Source organism: Hevea brasiliensis, chromosome 15 (genome assembly GCF_030052815.1).
Source record: "Hevea brasiliensis isolate MT/VB/25A 57/8 chromosome 15, ASM3005281v1, whole genome shotgun sequence".
NCBI lineage: Eukaryota > Viridiplantae > Streptophyta > Magnoliopsida > Malpighiales > Euphorbiaceae > Hevea > Hevea brasiliensis.
This window is the reverse complement of record NC_079507.1, coordinates 48,464,721-48,484,920: the sequence shown is the minus strand read 5'-3', so window position 1 is coordinate 48,484,920 and position 20,200 is coordinate 48,464,721. Positions and strand designations below refer to the sequence as shown.

At 25.2% G+C, this 20,200-nt stretch overlaps 1 protein-coding gene across 1 annotated transcript; it reads right to left on the bottom strand.

Moving 5' to 3' along the window:
* Window positions 1–18,056: 18,056 nt before the first annotated feature.
* LOC131174045 (uncharacterized mitochondrial protein AtMg00310-like) lies at window positions 18,057–18,675 on the bottom strand. The gene is made up of 2 exons (XM_058137082.1): window positions 18,584–18,675; window positions 18,057–18,480 (listed from the first exon to the last, which is right to left on the bottom strand). The coding sequence occupies exons 1-2, from the start codon at window positions 18,673–18,675 to the stop codon at window positions 18,057–18,059; spliced, it is 516 nt and encodes a 171-aa protein (XP_057993065.1).
* Between the last annotated feature and the right edge of the window lie 1,525 nt (window positions 18,676–20,200).

Here is a 20,200-nt window from a genome sequence, read left to right as displayed (position 1 = left end):
TGGCATACGGTTGTTTAGTGGCTAGATACCGCGTGTTTAAAAAAAATCGATTTTTTTAATCAATAAAACAATATACTTTTATAGTTTTATTACCATATAATATATAATATACTTTGGTAAATCCTATGTCGTATTTTTGTCCCTTCTTTTTTTTTTAATTTTATTTTTTTTATTTTCACTAATATTTATGCAACAAAGGCCACACGGTATCCACAAAAATCAATTTATCACTTAGGCTTGTCATTTTGTGAAAAATAATTTATATAAAAAATATTTTTTATTATTTAATTATAATATTAAATTAATAATATATATTTATTATATAAATATTTTTAATTTTAATGAGATTATTAAAATTTATAAAATAAAAAATAATTTTTTTAAAAAAATAAAAATTATTTTTTTTAAAAATAATTTAATTTATCCTTTAATAAGAAAGATATTTTTTATTAATTTATTTTTTAAGTATCTCAAATATTAAAAAATATAAAAAATATTTTTTATAAAACAAAAACAAACTTAATTATTATTTTATTAAATATATTAATAAAATTATTTATTAATTTATATTTTATTAAAATGATCAGTAATAGTCTTTAAAATAATTAATTGAGAAAAATAATTAATCATGTTTTTAAATATAATTAATTTAACAAACAATCATCCCCTTACATTTCAATTTGAATATATTATTCGATATTAAAATATCAATTGAATTGATTTAATTTAAAATTTTAATTTAATTTTATTAAAAATTTAATTTTATTAAAAATTTAATTTGATTTAGTTTTAATTTTTAATATTTTTATTTTTTTATTATATTTGATTTTAAAAATAAAAAAATTTTGAAAAATCAAATCCAACCAAATAAACATAAAACACTGTCGTTTTATTTACGTTAGAGCTGATATTTATACCTTCCGCTGGGCGATAGCTGCACCCATCTTCCTATAGGAAATCCCTAGTTCTACTACTGCTACCCATCTTCCTTGATTCTGGCCTCTACCCATCTTCCTCTCTGTGGAATCCTCTTCTTTCCGTCTTTTGTCTTCATCTTCTTCTTCAACCTCGTGGAACCCAACTGCCCATGGTTGTTGATGGTCGATTTCCAACCATCCTTATTGGATATTTGAACAATAGTGAAGGTGTGTTAAGGTTTTTGATCTGCATTGGCACAATATTGATCACATAACCATCCCATCTAGTCGTGATCTTGAATTTGGTTTTGCTTCGACGCGTAGATGATGTATTTGATTGTTGGTTTGAGAGTGGGCGGATTTTCGAAGTTACTGATGCACCGCGTTTCATTTTAAATATTATTAAAAAAAATCTAAAATAATTATTTTAATATTTTTATAATTGAGATTGATTATTTTTAATTTTAAATTATTTTTTAATTAATATATTTAAAAAAATAATTTTTTTAATAACAATTCTAACTATAATATCAGGTTCTTATTCTCTTGTATTGTGTTGTTTTGTGATTTTTTTTATTTAAAAATTTATTATAATATTAAAATGATTTTTTTGAATTAAATTAAAGTTAAAAAATTTTATTTTAATAAATTAAAATTTAATAATTAAAATAAAATAATAATAAAAATTAAGAAATAATTGGTGCAATTAATCCATTATCTTTGTTATTTGGGTGCGGCTTCACAGTGTTCAAACTCACACTAGTATTTATTTGTCTATCCTTAAATTAAATTTTAATATATAAATTCGTATACTTTATATATATTTTAATTAATTCTACACATGTGTGTGTGTCCGTATATGCGCATGCGCACACACACACATATATATATAAAACATGAATATATTTCCATAGTCGTGTCACGTTATATTTTTTTTTTATAATATTATCATATAGTATTGTTTATAATATTGCTACATAAGGTTCTCCATTTAATTTTCTTTTACTCTTTTTTTTAACTATATAATAAAATTTTAATATTTAAAAAGATAAAAATAATTATATGGTTAAACTAATTTCAAATAATTTTATATTTTTAAGCAATATTTTTATTATATTACTATATTTTTATTAAAAAAATTTGAGAGATAAAAAATATGAAATAATGTTTAATTAATAAAAATAAAATATATAAAAAATAACTATATCTTTAAGCAATGTTACTGTTATATTATTATATTCTTATTATTTTTATTGTGAAGTCTTCATTAAAAAAATTATGAAATAAAAAAATAAATAAATAATATGAAATAATATTTAATTAACAAAAAATAAAATACAAAATAATTAATAAGAAAATAAAATATTATTTAGTTTTCATATAGAAAATTAAAAAATATATATATATGTAAATTATGATTATTTATATATTAAAATTATTAATAACTACGTGCATTAATACAAATAAACTCATTTTAATACAAGTTTAAACTTATATTAGACGCATCCTTATTATTTTCATTGAATAATAAAGTATTCAAGATTAATTTTTGAATAGCAATTTCAAATACCATGTTTGATTTTTCTTCATCTTTAAAATTAATAATATATATATATATATATATATATATATATATATATATGTAACTTTGAATTTGTTATTATTGTTCCTAATGTATAATTTGAGAGGAGAATAAGTAAAGGCCAAGATATAATATTACTCACTTTGATTAACTTTTAAATTTAGTATTTCTGAATTATTTTTTTTAATAATAACCTATAATTATATTTTAATTTTATTTTATTAAATTTTAATTAATTGATTTTTTTACAGTTAATTAATAACATACAATTGGTGTTAATATCTCAAATTATTTATAATAAAATATTTTATATTTATTTAGTAAAAAAATATTTATTTATTTATTTGGTGTTAATCACACTTGACAATTAAGCACTAATAGAAATAACTTATATACCAGAAAAACAATTAACAAAAGGCTTTGCCGCAAAAGCCAGGAATATAAATAGCAAATAATTATTCTCCTTATCATAAATTACAAATGGACGGTGCTGGGAATGTAAATCTATCCACCAAAGCAGATACACATACAAATTATCCAAATCCTGTATTTTGAGTTTTGATTTCTAAGTTTTTTTTTTTAATGTTTTTGTTATTGAGATTTAATGTTAAAAATATAAAATTTTATAAAATTCGATTTGATCGGTTTAAAACCAAACCGAACCGATATTTATCAGTTTGGTTCGGTTTATTTTTCTCTTAATAATCAATTTGGTTCGTTTTTAAATTTTTAATTTTCAATTTTCGGTTTTATCGGTTCAGTTCGGTTCGAAACTGAACCGACTGTTTGCACACCCCTAAATATAAGTAGGGCGTCATTACGGTAGCGGTTGATTAAAAATCCTTGAAATGGTAAAGTTCTCTCCCAAACTTTAGGAACTGAATATATATTTTGTTTTTTTTAGTGTTAGTGGGTGGCTGATTTTTCTATAAGTAGATTATTTTTGTAGGTCTTTTAATTATTCTTAACTACTACACAACAATTCTATATATGTTTTGGTAATACATATACACTTATTTTCTATCTATTATCAATGCTTTTAGAATTTTACCTCTATTTTTTCTTCAACATTTTCTTTCTATTATGTCCAGCCCATTATGCTTTCTTGAATCACTTTATAAGTGTTAAGAATATGCAAATGTAGAATTCTTACATTGGAAATAGATGGGATGAGTGAGAGACATATAAGAGGAAATGACTGATAGACTCATTATTTTAAGGTTTTGAATTAAATATGGTGTCAAGCTTATGAGTGTATTATTTCATAAAACTCATCAAGAAAGGATTCTCTATAGACGCTTTCGGCTCCCCATATCTCTAATAAGTGATATTAGAGCCAATGGTTCGGCAAGAGACCAGTATGGAGACAGTGGTCAATGATTCCCATGGTGATTTGACATAGTCTGGTAGACCCAATGGAGCTCGTTTGGAAAAGAGCAGATTAATAAAGTGGAGACTCTTGGTATGCCATAATAGTTGAGTTAAGAAAAAAGACTTCTATTTGAGAGTGGAGACTCTTGGTACATCATACCTAATCGAATTGAATAACTTTATTGATTTTTGAATTGATTTATTTTTATGAGGAATTTATAAATTATATGTAATTATATATACATAAATTGTTTAATTTCATTGATTAATGGTTATTAAGTTCAAACCAAAGTCAAAATCAGACTAAATAATTTAAAAATCAAGTATAAATTAAAAAATAATAAAAAAATCAAATCGATTGGTTTGAACCGAATCGAACCGAAATAGAGCAGTTCAGTTTGATTTGATTTTTCATTCATTTTGGTTCGGTTCGATTTTTAAAATATGTAACTTGATTTTCATGATTTGATTCAGTTCGGTTCGGTTTGAATCAAATGCTTACCCCTAAAAAACCCACTCAATCAACCAATCAGATGAAACTTCAATAGTCAAGTTATCATTCATTTTTTCATTGTCAATCTTTGGTTTCCAGTTATTATATTTAATTTTCTAAAGTCTTAAAGTCTTGTTCATTTAATTTTCCAAAACTTTGCGTCTGTTTGGTATTACTGTTAGGACTGCTGTTAAAAAAATCACTTTTTTAGATATACTAGTTAGAGAATATTAAAAAATAATTTAAAATTAAATTTGATAAGTTTTAATCATAAAAATACTAAAATAATAAAATAATTTTTTTTCAAACTATTTTTTTTAGTAGTATCTTAAATAATACTTTCATTCAGAAAAACAGTTTTGGACATCTAAACGCAATGCCAGACAAGGCATTTGTAATTACTTTTAAGCAATAAATACAACTTTTTTTCTTTATTTTTTTATTATATGAGATTAGACAAAGCTGAACATAGTTGAGTCTGTTCCTATAATCGTCGTGATCTTAGAAATCAAAATACATTAACTGATTTACTCAATATTTGACACACCCACATTTTCAAAATTGTCTGCCAGCTGATTGATTTTTAAGTAAATTATATATATATATACACTTATTCTTAAAAATAAAATACATAAAATAACTAATTAAATTAGTGGTCAATTAAGTCTAATTTATTTGGATAGGTATAAGTTTGCAACATTAATATCATATCCAACTTTTAATAATAAAATACATTGATTGTGAATTTTTTTTTTCTTTCCAATAATATTTTCTTTCTACCTATTATCAATTATGAACTTAACTTATTCACTGAATAAAACTATAAACTATTATTATTAATAAAATTTCGTTGCTTATTAAAAAAGAAAAATTAACTGATTCACTGAATAGCTACTGCATAACTATAGCCGTTGATATATAGTGGTATAAATTTTCAAATAAATTAGACTTAATTCACCTTTAACTCTTTCCTCCCGTTTGAGATCATCCCAATTGTATGAGATAGGCAGCCAATATAGCCATTATTACGAGCGAACATCTCCATTATTAGTCAAATTCTGCATGCTATTCCAACTAAAAAAAAAAAATCTACATGTTATTTAAAGAAAAAGAATTTAAAGTATTGGCTAAAAAAAAAAAGAGATAAAGGATAGCAAATTAACCATTTTATAAAAATTCTCCTGCATTTCAATTTTTTTTTTTTTACAAATCATTTTTCTTTACATTATCCCAATCTCACAAAACTCAAATCTTCAAGGTTTACCATTTAATGTCATGAAAAAAAATTATTGCAAGTATATGTCATAATTCAATAGAAAAGTTTTGCTCAATAAGTATGATTTTGATATTTCTAGAATTTTCAATGTCATAAATCATCTCACATGATAGGTTGTTTGATTATATTTGTTTGTAGTTCAAAAATGCTCAACAACTATGCTAATCATCCTTACGTTCTTCAAAGAGTTAACTATTTGATATTGTTGGAGTTTTTATGATCAAAACATGTCAAATTAAACTTTATTCCAATTTTTAATACTGATATAAGGAGAAAACATAGATCTCTTATATGTCCAGTTCCATGATCAGTAGAGAATGATTAGTTGAGTTACAAGAGGTGGAGTTCGTAAGCAATCATGGAGGTTGCATGCAGGGGCAGATCCAGAAAATTTAATAAATTCGGTCGTATGCATTAAGTGTATAATACTACACACATGTATTCAAATCAAAATAGGTATGAAAAATATTAAGAATAAAAGTAATAAAGTTTATTAGAATTTTTTATATATTTTATAAATTGTTCAATTTTTAATTTTTTATTCCATCATACATATATATATGTTATTTAATAAGCCATTTATTTTTTTTGATTAACTATTTGAATTTTCACGTGAGAATGAATTTATTTCTTTAAAAAAGTTTTTATTATAATAATTAAGAAAAAAAAATAAATATAAAAATTTTATAATATGCATAGAAAAAGTGTTTTTCCTTTAGTTTATTTATTTTATAATTTTTAGTAGCATTTTAATTAAAATTAAAATAATAATTTGTATTTAATCGAAATACAATAAATAAACAACATAGAAGATCAAGTCAACTATGGGGCAAAATTGATAAATTTAGTCGACAATATTAAAAATAATCTACCTATATAAACGATTTCAAAGGGGCAATGAGGCAAGTATCCCCATTGTGAATTTGCCCCTACTTGCATGGGCCTAAACAAACCTGCGTTGGCTAAGAGTTTGAGTACAGAATAAGACACTGATACCAAAATATTAAGTAAATGCCACCAACTCCCTTAGGCGACTAAGGTAGACGTGGTGCGAGACAAAGATGCCTACTTTCAGTATATACACCAATCGCCAGTGCATTCTTGATTCGCCATGTCAACATGCATGAGAAGCCAGTTGGCAATTTCCCACTGAATGAACAAAGCTATATCATAACTTGAGGTATTCGGTTTCAGCCAATCTCAAATTTCCCAAGTCACTTACGTTCTCCTACACTTGTTATATCCACTCCATTTTCCGCCCACTAACGTATGCATGGGAATGCCAAGCTAGGAAGACGCCACCTCGGCCCTTCTGCTCTTTGTCTTGTAGATTTTGCTAGACTGCATCAAGTGACAATCCTTACTCATCAAGTGATCATCCAGCTCTTTAAGTGGTCTTCCAAGTTACGTGGAAGTCATTCAAGGGTCTTTTCTCATCAGTTTTCAAAGTCACCTCGTACATTTTGAGCTTGTTTGGTATCACTGTTATTGATAAAATTACTTTTTTAAATATATTAATTAGAAAATATTAAAAAATAATTTAAAATTAAATTAATAAATTTTAGTTATAAGAATATTAAAATAATAAAAAAGCTCTAAATTACTTTTTCCAACGACATCTAAAATTATACTTTTATTCGAAAAATAGTTTCAAACCTTCAAACGCAATGCCAAACAAGCACTCTAACTAATGTAATATTTAAAGAGTTTTTCTCAATTCTAACAATAATTTGTGATTTAGAGTTTCCATTAAAACTCTTATTGAAAAAAGTATTTTTTAAAATATATTAATTAAAACATATTACTAGACTAGTTAAAGTCCGTAATGAAAGTATTAGAGAAAAGGTAGGAGTAGCGCCAATTGAAGATAAGTTGAGAGAAGAGAGATTAAAGTGGTTTGGTCATGTGAAGCGTAGACATACGGAGGCTCCAGTTAGACAAGTAGAGCACATTAAGTTAGAGGATAGAAAGAAAAAAAGGGGTAGACCTAAATTGATTTGGAGGAGAGTAGTACAACATAACTTAGAAGCATTATACATTTCTGAGTATTTAACCTAAAATCGTTCAGAGTGGAAAAAGCGAATCCATATAGCCGACCTCAAATTTTTGGGATAAAGGCTTAGTTGAGTTGAGTTATATATTAAAAATTTATTTAATTATTAGAATATTAAAATAATAAAATAATTTTTTTAAACTATTTTTGTAACATCGTTTAAAATAATTTTTTTCTTAAAAAATAATTTCTTTTGTTATTATAATACTAAAATAATAAAATAAAATTTTAAATTATTTCTTTTAATAGCATATAAAATGATATTTTTTCTTAGAAAAATAATTTTGGTCTTAAAATTTTAATGCCAGACAAGTACTTACTGTATGGGTTTCAAATCCGTTGGTTAAATGGAGAGAAAAGTGCTTTACAATTTTGCTGCAGCAAGAAATCTACATGATTTATCGTAAAGTGGAATTGACATGGAAATTCAATTTTTAAAAATCAATGACATTACGTGAGAAAATTCAATTATTTGTCATTTTATTAAGTTTATGTTGATGTATAAATTGATTAATTTTATTTTTACCAATAATAAAACAGATCATTCCTCTTAGTTCCTCAAATGATATGATTAATTATATAATTAAAAATAAATATTTTACAATAAGATTATTTATTATCATTTTCAATGATACTCAATTATAATAATATATATGATGAATTATTATAATTAAACAAAATAAAATCAGTAGTGTTAAATGAAAATTTTTATATATTTATAAGAATTGTAAGATTTGATATTATTATATAAAATTCAATAGTCATTATATATATAAAATTTTTAAATAATATCCATAAATTTAATTAAATAATAAAAATTGAATTAAGTTATTAGATATTATATAAAAATTAATATTAACCTAACATCTTGTTATGAGCAGCTTTTTTTTTTCTTTCCTTTAATAAATTATCATATGAAGATGATAAATTGATTAATTAAAAGACATTTTTTCATCATCAATTTAAAAAAGCTGTACTTTAAGTTTTAATTTCAACATAAATACAATATGAATATGTAAAAACAATAAGGAGAAAACAAAAAAATTCAATCAAATATAAATCACGAGAAAATCTAATGAGCCATATATATATATGATCTTTGATAAGAAATTTCACCTAAACCATCACAGCCTAGTAAATTTCACAAATCATTAACAAGCTACAGAAAAATTACAAATAAACAAAGACATTAATGGGCTTATCAACATAATTAGCCAAACAGAGTCTCTAAAATTGGTGAAGTATAACTTGATAATTTCATTCAAGTCGTTAAATTTTTTAAGATTTTTCTATGGAGTCTCTAATATTCAGTTTGGTTGCTACTCAACCCCACAAGATTTTCAATTTAAAAATATTAAAAATTTTTATTTGAGAAAATATTCATCACACAATATTTATTTTTAATAAATTTTAAGTGTTCTTTAAATTGAAAATTTTATCCATTCGATAACATGCAATCGAAGAATAGATCAGTTTTAATAATAAAAACTCAAATAATTTTAGTTGTTTGAATAGGTTGATTTAGAATTAAGTAATTCTGATTTCAATAAGATTTAATTCGTTGGTATTTAAATTATTTTTAGGCGACAATATGTTTGATGTCAATTAAAAAAATAAATAAAATATAAAAAATCTGCCATTATTTTTCTAAAATCTAACTTTAATAATTAAACATACATAAATCTCAAACAAAAATTTGCAAAGATGAAATATAAACCAAAAATCGTATTTAATGAGAAATTAAACAAAATTAAAAAATTTATAAAAATAGAAAATTAAAAATTAAAAATTTCTTTTTCAACTTTTATTTCAATCAATTTGTAGATGTGGGAAAATATTTTTTTTATTTTTTACTTTTTTTTTCCACTTTTGTTATCCTATAGATGAACTTATTTAAAATTAATACTAATTATCTATTAATAATAAAAATTTGAAATTAAATGATACTATTAAATAATTTATTTATTAGTGCTTAATTTTTTTTTATCTATTATCTTGAATGTTGGGTATAAAACTTATTAAAAATTTTCTTTTTTCACCTATTCATTTCAATAATTTAATTTTTCTATATTTTTTTAATTTTATATAATTATTTTTTTATTATTTGTTATATTTTGCTTTTTAAATTCATTATCTTTGTGTTCATAATGATTAATTTTTTTTCAAATTTTTTACTTGTGTGCATATTAATAAGCTATGTTTCAACAAATAAATGTTCATGTAAAAGATGTACAGTTTGAAAATAAAAAAATCAGAATAAAAAGGTATATCATTAATTATATAATTTTTCACTGATTTATATGGTTAAATTAATGTTGTTTTAAAAAAAGAGAGGAAAAAAATGAAAATATCAAATTAGAAAATTTTGACTTTTAATTTTATTATTATTATTTTTTGACTATTAGAATAATATTTAAGATTTTATCTTTAAGCATACTTATAATGGAAATTTTATTTTATTTTGATAAATATATATATTTATTCAAAATTTTAATAAAATTTTAAATTATATTTAACATAATTAACTAAGAATTTCATCATATTAACTAAGAATTTCATCATTAATAAAATTCTATAATATGATTTTAAAATATAAAATGTAAAAAAAATAAATATTAAATCATGATGTGAAAATAAAAAATAAATAAGCCACAATGTGTGTAGGGATGGCAACAGACCGGGTATATGCGGGCAACAGACCGAGTATATGCAGGCACCAAATCTAATCGAACTCTAATAAGATGGATTTTAGTAATATATAATTAGGTTCGAAGCATGTTTATATTTAAGGAATAATTCAAGTTTTACATTTTGTGTATTCATTACTCGAACCTATTTATATGTATAATTAATTAAATATAAATTATGTTTTATAATAATATCCATAAACTTTTATAAATTATATTTTAAATAAATAGAACTTAAATATTTTATAAAATTATTAATTTTTTAAAATATAAATAACAAAAAAATTATGCATAATGAAAAAATAAAATTTAGCCGATTTAAATATTTTTTGGATAGTAATAATTGAATTTAGGTATTAATGATATTAATAGGATTCAGATTTAGGTAGAGGGATTTTTGTGAATGCTTTACATGTTACTATCCTAAACATGTGAATAAAAAAACTAATTTTCTTTAGATTTCAAAATCCACTTTCTTAAATAATCTATATTATTTTATTAAAAAGTTTAATTTAAAATTTTAAAATCGTATTCCTATCTAAACAAATGAATTTCAAATGCAAAAACTCTGAGTTTTAAATTCTCACCCTTAAATAAAAAATAAAAATTTAACTTTCAAATGAATAAATTTTAAATGATAAATTTTTAACTGTTAAATTTTAAAGAATTTTGCCAATAATCTAACTAAAAAAATAAGGATAAATGAGCCAAATTATTAAAAATTTATTTAATATTAAGCTTTAAATAATTTTTTTTTAAAAAAAATACTATTTAAAATATCATTAAAAAATAATTTAAAGACTTGGAATTTCTTATAACTACAACATATTAAATTAAATTTATAAAGATAAGTCTTTTGTATGAATTCTGTTTTTGTTTGTTAGTTGTTTTTTTCCAAATCGAATGACTTAAATTATTTACACAACCCAATTTAAGTATATGATTTATTTAAATTGATGTAATTAATTTACATTTTTATTAAAAAATTTAAATAATATTTTTTTAAATTCAACAAGTATTTTGTTTAAAAACTTACCATAATTTATAAATTAATTATAATATAATATAATATAATATAATAACTCAATAAATAATTTGAATCAATTTATAATTTAAAATATATATATATTTTTTCTGTTTTGGTTTTTGCCTGTGCTTGATGTGGCCTTTGATTTCCATTTTCTTCTCCTCCTTCCGTCCTTGCTTTCTGTTTTCCTAATATTTTCATCGCTAAAAAAATAACAACAAAGAAAAAAACTCACTTAAATTTGGGTACGGTAACAAGTTAAATTTTTACAAGTATTCAATTTGATGAGCTTTAATAAGATAGATTTAGATAATATATAATTGAATTTAAAATAAATTTAAATCTAAAATTTAATATCTTTGACAGATTTGAATTTAATTTAAATTTTATACAGTAATCTGATTTTATTAATATAAATATTTAATTAAATATAAAATATATTTTTATAATAATATTTATAAATATTTATATATTTTATTTTATATAAAATAAAATTAAAATATTTTATAAAATTATTAAAGTTTTAAAATATAATTAAATAAATTTAAATTTTAAAAATATTAATTAAATTTAAATTTGAGTGGTGATCTTCGTTGTATTCTACTCATTATTATGAATTCGTTGACAACATCCACTTGAAAGTGACATCCCTTTGCCTTCCCACAGGGTTGCAACGATCATAACAGTCACAGCTATGGTTTTGTCCAACTAGAATTGTGAGGTTCAAATTTGGGCAACAAGCGGTGCTTTAGTTGGGCATGATTGGATTTAGATAGGGGTAGGGATGGCAACCGCCCTCTATTTTTGGTACTTAATTAATGCTAATAAATAACATATTAAATAATTTAAAATATATTAAAATTTAAAACATAATATTTATATTGAAGTTAGTTAAGTTTAAATTTTATATATTAAGTAATTATCACTTAAATTTAATTATATTTATATAAATAATTAATTAAATATAAAATATATTTTTTTATAATAATATTTATAAATTTTTAATATATGATATTTTAAAAAAATAGAATTTAAATATTTTATAATATTATTAATATATAAATTATTAATAAAAAGTATATTTTACATAAATTATTATTAAAATATACAAAATAAAATAAATTTAGACATTATTTAAGTAATAATAATAATAATAATAATAATAAGTTTGAGATGAGTTCGAATAATAATAATAATTAAATTTAAATTCGAATATGGTGATTTCTATGGATATTTCTAAATTAAAATAATTATAGTGTGAAATTTATTTATTTAAAATGAAATTGTATGAGATAGAATGGTTGAATTTAATATTGATCTAAAATATTTTTTTAAAATTATGATTAAATTGAATTTATAAATTAAAAGATCTACTAATTTGACTGTAATTTTCTAATTTTAAAATTACAATCATTAATTCAATTTCGATTTAAAATCAGATAAATCTTAACAACTATCTCTGAGCTTATATAGTTATGACACTATAATACTTTAACTTTAAAATGTATCCCTCTGATTTTGAATTGCTGATTTTTCAGTTAAAAATTGACATAAATAGCTTCTGCATGGTGTTTAATTAACATTTCTCTCTCATCTCTTATGCAAAGTGTAAAATTATTCTCTCTACACAAAAAAAATTATTTTATTTATAAAAAGAAAATTGATTCAATTTATACATAACTTGAGAGAGAAAAGAGAAATACTAACTAAGCTCTATGTTGAAACTGTCCAGGTCAGCGTCTAACTAAAAAATCGATAATTGTAGGTTAGAGAGATTTTACTGTGTAAAATTTAAAAATTGATGGGATTTTATGTTACATTTTTAAATTAAAAAACTATAATATCATAACTAGATAAGTTTATGGACAACTGTCAAAATGTTCCATTCAAAATCTGTAGTGATTAGCGTAACTCATTCTTCCCAAGTAATCAATGCCTGATCTTAACTTGATATAATCTTGATTATTATGAATATATAATAAAAAATTAATAAAATTAATTTAAAAATATTAGTAAATTGTAACTTCATAATATTAAAATTATTTTTTAAAAATTCAACTTTTAAATTCAAATCTCAACTAAAGCAAAATTAACTAATGATAAAGGTGATTAATTAAATTTATTATCTTCTTTTTCTCTCCGTACAAGGTTTTGATTAATTAAACTTATTATCTTCTTTTCCTCTCCATACAAGATTTTTACTCTTCTGTTAGATATTCTTTTTTTATTTATGAAGTATCTCTCTATATTTGTCTTTCAATTTATACAAAATTAATCTCTTTAAATTTATGATTGCTCTTTTTAATAATATATTTTTCATGGATTGAATTCGATTTTTTTGCTTTAAAACTACAGAATGCCTTATGATTGCATCTTATTAGTAGATTTTTGTTAACGATAAACCTCTTTTCCATCAATTTTATTATTTTTTTAATAACGTGGGTAATTTTACTGTATGCTTTTTTAATTTTTTTTTTTCTCATCTATCAAAAGCTTTGTTATTTTTGCTCACCTAGCTCTTTTATTAAAATCTCTCTATATATATTATTCTCTCCTTTACGTAAGAAAAATAATATCAAAATTTTATAACTCTAAACACAACTATGATACTATTAAGTTAAAATTTATTTAGTTTATATAATTATTTTTATGTTAGTGCTCTAAATTTAGAAACATTTTTGTAGTGTAGAAGCCTATACTATTAGTGGATTAAAGTTAATAAAAAATTTTACTGAAAAAGGGATTATAAATTTATTTTAAAATTTTAATTATATAAATATATTTTAAAAAAAAAAGAATGAGATTTAAACTCTAAACTTTCTTTAGTGTTAAATTTTAAAATCAAGATAATGGTTAGGCTGTCTAAATGTTTAAAAAATAAACTTTCTTTGGTATCATTGTAGGTTTTTCGTTTTTCATTTCTAAAAAATCAAAAACTATTTTCTGTTTTTGTTTCTTACCTTTCTTATAAACGTTTTTTTTTTTAATTTTTTTTAAACATCATCAATTTTTCTTATAGTCGTCATAGAAAATGAAATCCAAAATGGCCATCTCAAATTATTTTCAACCTTTAAAATCAAATTCTGCATATCACTCAAAATTCAAAGTGTGGCATTTAACCTAATATTATTCAGCGATGAGATAATGTCTTGATGGTGGAGATGGGATTGAAAAATCATTTACAAGAAAGAAATAATTGAACTAATTTCTTTGGCATTGCAGTCCATAAAAAGGGAATGAGTGAATAGATGTTATACATAATCTAGCCATCTGTGGGAAGAGAATAAAACCTTCCAAAATAGAAAGCAGAAAAATTAGGGGAAAAAAAGGTAAAGATAGAAAGAGATGTTAATCATGTATGGCAAGGTGAATACACTGATAAAGAACAATGACTTTTCGATGGTGGAACTCAGTGTGCAACCATGATAAGAGCTCTCTAGAGGATAAGAAATGATAAAAGTTCCAGATGCAAGAAGTATGATTTTAATGGATAATGATAAGAAATTTATAAGAAAGAATTAAAAGGATTAAAAAAAAGGAGTAAAGACAATAGCGGGTTCTCGTGAAAACTGTCAATAAAAAAATACAAACCATCTTTCGTGGTTTTCCAAAAAACCGTTTCTTGCTTTTAAAATGTTTAAAGAAAAGAGGTTAAAAAATGAAATGGAAACAAGCGAACCGAACAAGTTTTTTATTTAATTTTGAAAAAAAAATAAAAAACAAGAAACCGCAACCATAACGAATATACGCTAAGAATACCATTTTCTTTTTAATTTTTTTTTTTGGGAAGAAGGAAGCTTCATTAAAACCATCAATGGGTCATACAACTTGATACATAATTGACTTGACTTGCATCTAAGGATTTTAACTAAAGGAGGTATCATGAAGCGTTTTAGCTGCTAAAGAATGAGTTGCCTTGTTACATAATCTGTTAATAAAATTAAAAATGACTTCATCAAAATCCTCAGCAAGCAAAAAGAATATCAGCAATCACTCTAGAGATGTCCTGTGGTGGTGTTTCTCCTTGAAGTGCCTTTATGATATAGTAAGAGCATCACCTTAAATCACAATATGCTTAAAACCTCTAGCCTTAGCAAAAAGAATCCCTTCCCTGTAAGCAATACATTCTGCTGTTAGAGGGTCTGAAATTGCAAGAATTCTTTTGCACATTCAACTTGCTGTCATGTCCCAATGATTTCTGCCGATGATAGCAACCGCACTCCTATTATCTTTACTGGATATGTTGCATCAAAATTGATTTTTATGAGGCCCTGTGAAGGAGGAGACCAGACGATTAGACTAAGGCAAGCTTTTGACATGTTGAGTTGCACCCCCTGAGCTGGATAGAAAGTCCTCCAAGAGGTTAAACGTTGAATCTAAAACTTGCTGATGGTTAATAACTTCATTTCGGAAAGGAAGAGCATTCCTACTCTTCCAAATTTGCACGAGTAGAAAGATTTAGATAGGGATAAACTCCTTATCTTTGCCTTGCTCCCTAAGAGGTCCATATAATTCTTCCCAACATTCCATCATAGAAGTTCCACTAATAGAGGAAGATCAAATACGCAACGAAGAGTTAATCTAGATCTCCAAGGCCCTTGGGCACTGAAAAAACAAATTCTTATAAGTTTCTGTATCCCCACAAAAGCTGTAGTCTGGAGGAATATGGGGAAGTCTTTTGTGAATTAAATCTTTGAATGGCAACTAATCTTTCAAGAGAAACCAAAGAAAGATGGACAATTTAGAAGGGATGAGGATCTTCTAGACACTCTTCCAAAAATTTCCAAATCCCCTCTGAGCATTTGGACCTGGGTCTCCATTCCTCCCATGGCTCAAGAACACTTCATGACAAACTCAATTTATATAGGTATTTTATGGTAGTTTTGCATCTATTTTGCTATTTTAATTTAGTAATTTCATGCTTTTAATCTTTATTTTAATTAATTTATTAATTTTAGTTGCTTTATATTTGATTTTTGGAATTTTGATGTTTTTAATAGGTTTTAATATAATTTGAAGGCAAAAAGGTACATATAGGAGAAATCCAAGATGATTTTGAAGCTTAAAGTTGTGAGAAAAGTGAAGAAAATATGCCTAATAGAACATACCAGCTGAGATTTTCAAGGGCCTTAACATGCTCTGTGTTGAAGGGGATGCATAGTTAAGAGTCAGTGAACAGAAGTTAACAGGTGGTACGTTATATTCGACATTGGGTCGTGCAACCTAAATTTTTGAGACCAAAACTTGCCGAAAGTTTCAGGAACTGCAACTTGCCTAGTGCAGCTAGTTAGTGCAAAATCTAAAGCTCATCTTCTGGACCAACACGAGGCATGTTGAAAATCACTGAATTTAATGTGGGGCATGTTGAATTGCGCTGACAGATTTGTTGACCGAGAAATGTTCTCACACTTCACACCACTTATACCTTTTGTCTTTATCTCTTTTGAGACTACTTTTAGCGAAAAACTTTGGGAAGTATATAAGCATCATATTCTCATTTTTACCATGAGGAGAAAGAGAGAGAAAATTAGAAAAGGAAGAAGGAAAGGAAGAATGATATCTTTAGAGGAAGACTAGCCTGCAGAGTGATATTTTTCCAGCTTCTATTTTCAGAGATTGAGATTCTCTTCTTCTCGGTTTTCTTTATTTTAGTTTATTTTTCATGTCTATTTACTTTATTTCATATTTTTCTCTTGTAAATACAAACATGAGTAAGTAGATATTTAAAATTTCAGAGTTTGTTGTAATGATTTAAGTTTTATTTGTGAATTTGGACTACTTTTAACTAGATTTTAATATACATAAGTTTTAATTCATATCTTGTGTGCTTTATTTATATGCTCATTATCTATACCTTTTTGGGTTTTATTCTTAATCTTAGATTGAAGGACCGAGAGGTGAAAATATTTAATAAATAATGAATATATTGAACTTAATCACCTAGTGTTAGAGATAAACCAGTGGATTAAGAGGAATTTTTTAGTTGATTAAAGTACTTAAAGGGTTTTGAATAACTAAACATCATATGAGAATGGCGTTTAGTTTCCTTTAAAACACTCTTTAGTTTGCTTGAAAGAGAAATTAAAGAAAACTAGAATCAACTTCCTTCAAACTTGTATTTCTTTTAAAATTGGTTTTACCTATCCAAATTCTAATAAAATTTATTTCATGAACCTCAACCCTGAAATCATTTTTAGCATCAATTAATTTAGTTTTTACATACCTGTTATTAATTTAGTGATTTAGTATATTGTTTAGAGATTAAATTTCTTGTCTTATTGCTTGTTTCTTTACATTTCAATTTAAATTATTGCATCTCCTCCTTTAATTTTGATACACCTTATCATTAGCCTAAATAATCACGACTTTTATAGTTTGGTACTCAAACATCAAATATCTATGGAACGATATTTTTTCTTTACTACTTGAACGAATTGTATACTTGTGGATTTATCGAACCACTTCATAAAATGGGCTAGAATATAACCAATCTTGACAATGTATTCTCCCCTTTTGCCAACATGCCAGACTTACTTGTCCTCCTTGTTTAACAAGTTAATAGGGAGAGCCCGAATATTTGCTACCTCTTTTTCTTGAAAATTTTCCTTAAGAACTCGAACATTCTAAGAATTTGAACTTGAGTCTATTAACTAAGAGACCCAGATAATTGAAGGATTATGATCTTCCTTAAGAGAAACAGCATGTGGAAAGGATTTGGAGATCCAATTGTCCACCTTGCATAAAATAGACTCACTATTGCCAATATGCCATCGAAAATCCTTATCAATGATTCTTCTTCCCCAAAGTATCATCTGCCAACCCAGGATGAGGATGAGCTTTGTTGAGCTTGCATGATGGAAGAGAATTGGTAATATTTCCCTTTCAATAACCGACCAAGCAAAGATGCGGGTTTTGTAATAATAAGTCTCCAACATTGCTTGGCTAAGAGGGCTAAATTGAAGCTCTCCAAATCGTTGAACCGCATTCCCCCCTTGCTGCCAATTAACCCAATGAAGCTTTCTCTCTTCATTCAAATGTCCCCACCAGAAATTAGTAATGATAGAATTAATCTCACTACAAAAAGAAGATAGGAATTGAAAATAGGACATGGCAAAGACTGGAATGGCAAAAGTCACTGCTTTGATCAGAACCTCTCTACCCCCCCCCCCCCCCCAACCCCTTTGATAGTAGCTTCTCTTTCCATCCTGTGGCTTTGCCTTGGATGCAATCCTTAAGAATGGTTAAACCTTTCTTCTTTGATCTAGACATAGATGCTGGAAAGCCTAAGAACCGCTCCTATACATCTGTATTATGAATGTCAAGAGTGGTTGTAATTTGCCTCTAGAGTATTAGGACTAAAAGCAATCCCAAAGTTCACTGTTTGATCGCTAGCTATCCTATACAAGGAGAGGCATTGTTTAATTTTGGTTGCTTCCATAATAGATGCTTCTGAATAAATAACTGAGTCATCTGTAAAGAAAAAATGATTTATGGATGGCCTATGTCTAGGTATGGATATCCCTTTTATAAATGAACTATGGAGCTTATGAGAGAGGCTGACACAAATAAGGAATAAATAGGGAGAGAATGGATCTCTTTGCCTTAACCCTTTTGAAGGGTAAATAGGACCTGCTTTATGGCCATTGACATTAATAGAATAAGACACTGTAGAGATGCATGACATGATCCACTTAATCCATCTATCATGGAACCTAAACACCTTAAGCATATGATGTAAAAGTCCCATTCCACACACTCATAGCCTTGTTAATGCCTAATTTAATTGCCCTTCCATGATTCTAACTTTTCTTTCGCATCTTGGATAGTGCATGAGTTCATGATTGATAAGGATATTATCTAAAATGAGTCAACCTTTGGTGAATGCACTTTGTTCCTCTGTAATAATGCTATCCATGATGTGTTGCAATCTCCCAGTTAGAATTTTGGAGATGATTTTATACAGAACATTGCACAGGCCTATGGGGTGTAAATCTCTCATGGATTATACTAATTTAATTTTAGGCACAAAAATAAAAAGAGTGTGATTCACATCTCTCGACATTCTTCCTTCTATAAAGAAACTCTGACCTACACTACAAACTTCATTTCCTATGACATGCCAATATTACTGGAAAAATAAACCAGTAAGACCATCCATACCAGGAGATTTGGATGGATTGTTGGAGAAGGTTGCTTTACGGATTGCCTTTGCAGGTACCTGCATAATTAGATTAGAGTTCATGACATCAGTGATACGACTTTTGAAACCTGCAGTACAAGAATGAAGATTGCTTGGATTCAAGGAAGTATAAATTTTTGAAAAGTAATCCAACCCTCAACGAGGTTTGCCAACAGCCAGTATTATCTGATGGTGTGAATCCGCAAGTATACAGGTCGTATCAAGTAATAGAGTGATAAGTAAAGTATCGTTCTCACGAGGAATTGTATTTGAGTACTAGACTATGATTTTTTCGATTATTTAGACTAATGGCAATTTATAAGAACAAAAATTACTAAATGCAGCAATTTAAATAGAAAATAAAGAAAATAGGCAATGGGTAATGTAAATAAAGTCTTAATCTAAGCAAAAATTAACTAAATTAATAATGGGCAAGCAAAAACAAAGACTAATTGATACTAAAAATGATTCTAGAATTGGAGTTTATGAATTAAATCTACTGGGATTTGTCTTGGCTCATCCAATTTTAAAAGAAAATAGAGTTTAAAGGTGATTGATTCTAAAATCCTTTGATATCTTTTTCAAGCAAACCAAAGAGTATTTTAAGAAAACCAA